General features: G+C 47.0%; 1 protein-coding gene across 1 annotated transcript; it reads right to left on the reverse strand.

Annotated features, from left to right (window-relative positions):
- Window positions 1-5: 5 nt before the first annotated feature.
- SARC_15925 (hypothetical protein) lies at window positions 6-1,280 on the reverse strand (the record flags this gene model as incomplete). The annotated part of the gene is made up of 2 exons (XM_014289962.1): window positions 6-182; window positions 823-1,280. Coding segments are annotated over 2 exons (635 nt in total), but the record flags the coding sequence as incomplete, so codon positions are not given.
- Between the last annotated feature and the right edge of the window lie 247 nt (window positions 1,281-1,527).

Below are 1,527 nucleotides of genomic sequence, written 5' to 3' on the forward strand. Positions count from 1 at the left end.
TATACCAGAGGAATCAGAAGTGCAGAATCCATAGCGGCGTAGCGCAGCTGCTCTGTCCGTAGCGGGCGCGTACTCCAGTCACTGCACTGGTTCTCTTTTGACATGTATAGTCCCAGCATCACATCCACACACGCCTGTAGCCCGTTGCTGCCCATGGTGTCTATTCGGATGTTCTTGAGTTTCTACGTGTAGTGGGATATAAAACAGTACATATCGGTGCTCTACTTGTAAAATAATCCGTAGTTCGAACATCTGTATGCCCGAGGAGGCAAACGACGTACACGTATAGGCACCACTTCAGGCTTAAGTGAATACCTATACGTATCGAATGCACATCCACATACACATACAACATATCCCACATCAAACATGTACCACTTCTGATTGAACTCTCACAACCGACAACTCGTGCATATAGCTACGGACCGACAACTCGTGCGTATAGCTACTGACCGACAACTCGTGCATATAGCTACGGACCGACAACTCGTGCATATAGCTACGGACCGACAACTCGTGCATATAGCTACGGACCGACAACTCGTGCATATAGCTACGGACCAACAACTCGTGCATATAGCTACGGACCGATAACTCGTGCATATAGCTACGGAACGACAACTCGTGCATATAGCTACGGACCGATAACTCGTGCATATAGCTACGGAACGACAACTCGTGCATATAGCTACGGACCGATAACTTGTGCATATAGCTACGGACCAACAACTCGTGCATATAGCTACGGATATGTGGATGTTACAACCCTAGGCATGGCAGCCTTCGATATAATGAATAAGTTCTATGCACACACTCGAGTACCTGTCGTTTCTTCTTCAGTTCCTTCTGCCGCTTCTTCTCCAGCTTGCGCTCCTTTCGGGTCATGGGCTTGATGGTCGTTTGTGCAGTTTCTGTGGGTGGAGTCCCGCATGTCCTTTGTTGTGTGTTGCTTGGTTCATCTCGCTCATTACTTTTAGTATTCTCATGCTTAGTCGTATTACAAGTATTACTTGTTGTATTCTCTTGCTTAGTCATAATACTAGTATGACTTGTATTCTCTTGCTTAGTCGTATTACTAATTACTTCATCTGTGGACTGAGTCCTATATGTCCTCCGTTGTGTGCTGCTTGGTTCATCGCGCTTAATATCTACTACCTCCTTGTGCATACTACTATTTACTTCTTCCCATGTATCAGTGGTTTGATGCTCTCCAAGGTGAGCTTTGCCAGCATGCTCTGTGTCTGTGTCTGGTGTGTCAGGTGTGTGCGTCTCTGGTGTGTCTGGTGTGTGTGTAGGTGTGTCTGTTGCGTGTGTGTGTGGGTCTGGTGTCCTGGTGCGTTCCTCCGGTGAGCGTGTGTGTAGCTCAGTGTAGAGTTTCTGCACATCCACGAAGTTCCTGAGTTCGTCAAACGCATTGGCCCTGCCATGGCCAGATCCATGGTACAGTACACGGTGGTCCTAAATTGAACGCGTAAATTGTGATGAGCGTGAAGCGCTTAATTATACTGGTAAAGAGAAGTGTATATA

The sequence above is a fragment of the Sphaeroforma arctica genome (assembly GCF_001186125.1).
Source record: "Sphaeroforma arctica JP610 unplaced genomic scaffold supercont1.6991, whole genome shotgun sequence".
NCBI lineage: Eukaryota > Ichthyosporea > Ichthyophonida > Sphaeroforma > Sphaeroforma arctica.